Source organism: Pristiophorus japonicus, chromosome 4 (assembly GCF_044704955.1).
Source record: "Pristiophorus japonicus isolate sPriJap1 chromosome 4, sPriJap1.hap1, whole genome shotgun sequence".
NCBI lineage: Eukaryota > Metazoa > Chordata > Chondrichthyes > Pristiophoridae > Pristiophorus > Pristiophorus japonicus.
The window spans coordinates 152,012,566-152,013,183 of NC_091980.1; the positions used below are offsets into that span (position 1 = coordinate 152,012,566).

General features: G+C 60.7%; 1 protein-coding gene across 1 annotated transcript in view; it reads left to right on the forward strand.

Annotated features, from left to right (window-relative positions):
* The first annotated feature begins 408 nt into the window (after positions 1-408).
* LOC139262697 (glutathione-specific gamma-glutamylcyclotransferase 1-like) overlaps positions 409-618 on the forward strand; it is a 3,330-nt gene continuing 3,120 nt past the window's right edge. Inside the window, exon 1 of the mRNA XM_070877849.1 lies at positions 409-474. Within this exon, the coding sequence (XP_070733950.1) occupies positions 409-474 (66 nt within the window). The remainder of the gene's footprint in view (positions 475-618) is intronic.

Genomic DNA, 618 nt, shown 5'->3' on the forward strand with positions numbered 1-618 from the left:
CCGTCCCCTGTCTCCTGTCTCCCCGACCCCTGTCTCCCCCTGTCCCCTGTCTCCTCCCCCGTCGCCTGACTCTCCCCCCCGCTGTCCCTCTCCCACGGTCTCTCTCCCTCGTTCCCCCCCGTCCCCCTTGTTTCTCCTCTTGTCCCTTGTCTTCCTCCACCGGTCCTCTGACTCTCCTCCTGTCCCTGTCTCTCTCCCTCATTCCCCTGTCTCTCTCCCCAGGTCCCATCTATCTTCCCCGGTCCCCCCCCCCTGTCCCTCTCCCCCTCTGTCACTCTCCCCCTGTCCCCTGTCTCTCCCCTCCCCCCCCCCGTCTCTCTCCGCCACCACCCTCCCCCCTCCCCTGTCTATCTTCCCCTGTCCTTCCCTCTGTTCCTCTGTCTGTTGCATCAGTCAGTCAGCGATCTGATGCAATTTGGAGGAATGTTTTACGGGGGCGGGACCTACCCGCTGATTGGTCGGTTGCAATTCCAGGTCCCGCCTGGAGGACATTGATTGGCTGCAACTTTCATAAACATCACAGGTGGGGAGGAAGTGGAGATTGTATGCAAACAGTGAGAGAGGCAGAGTGAGACAGAGACAGCGAGAAAGAGAGAGAGAGAGAGAGAGAGAGGCAGA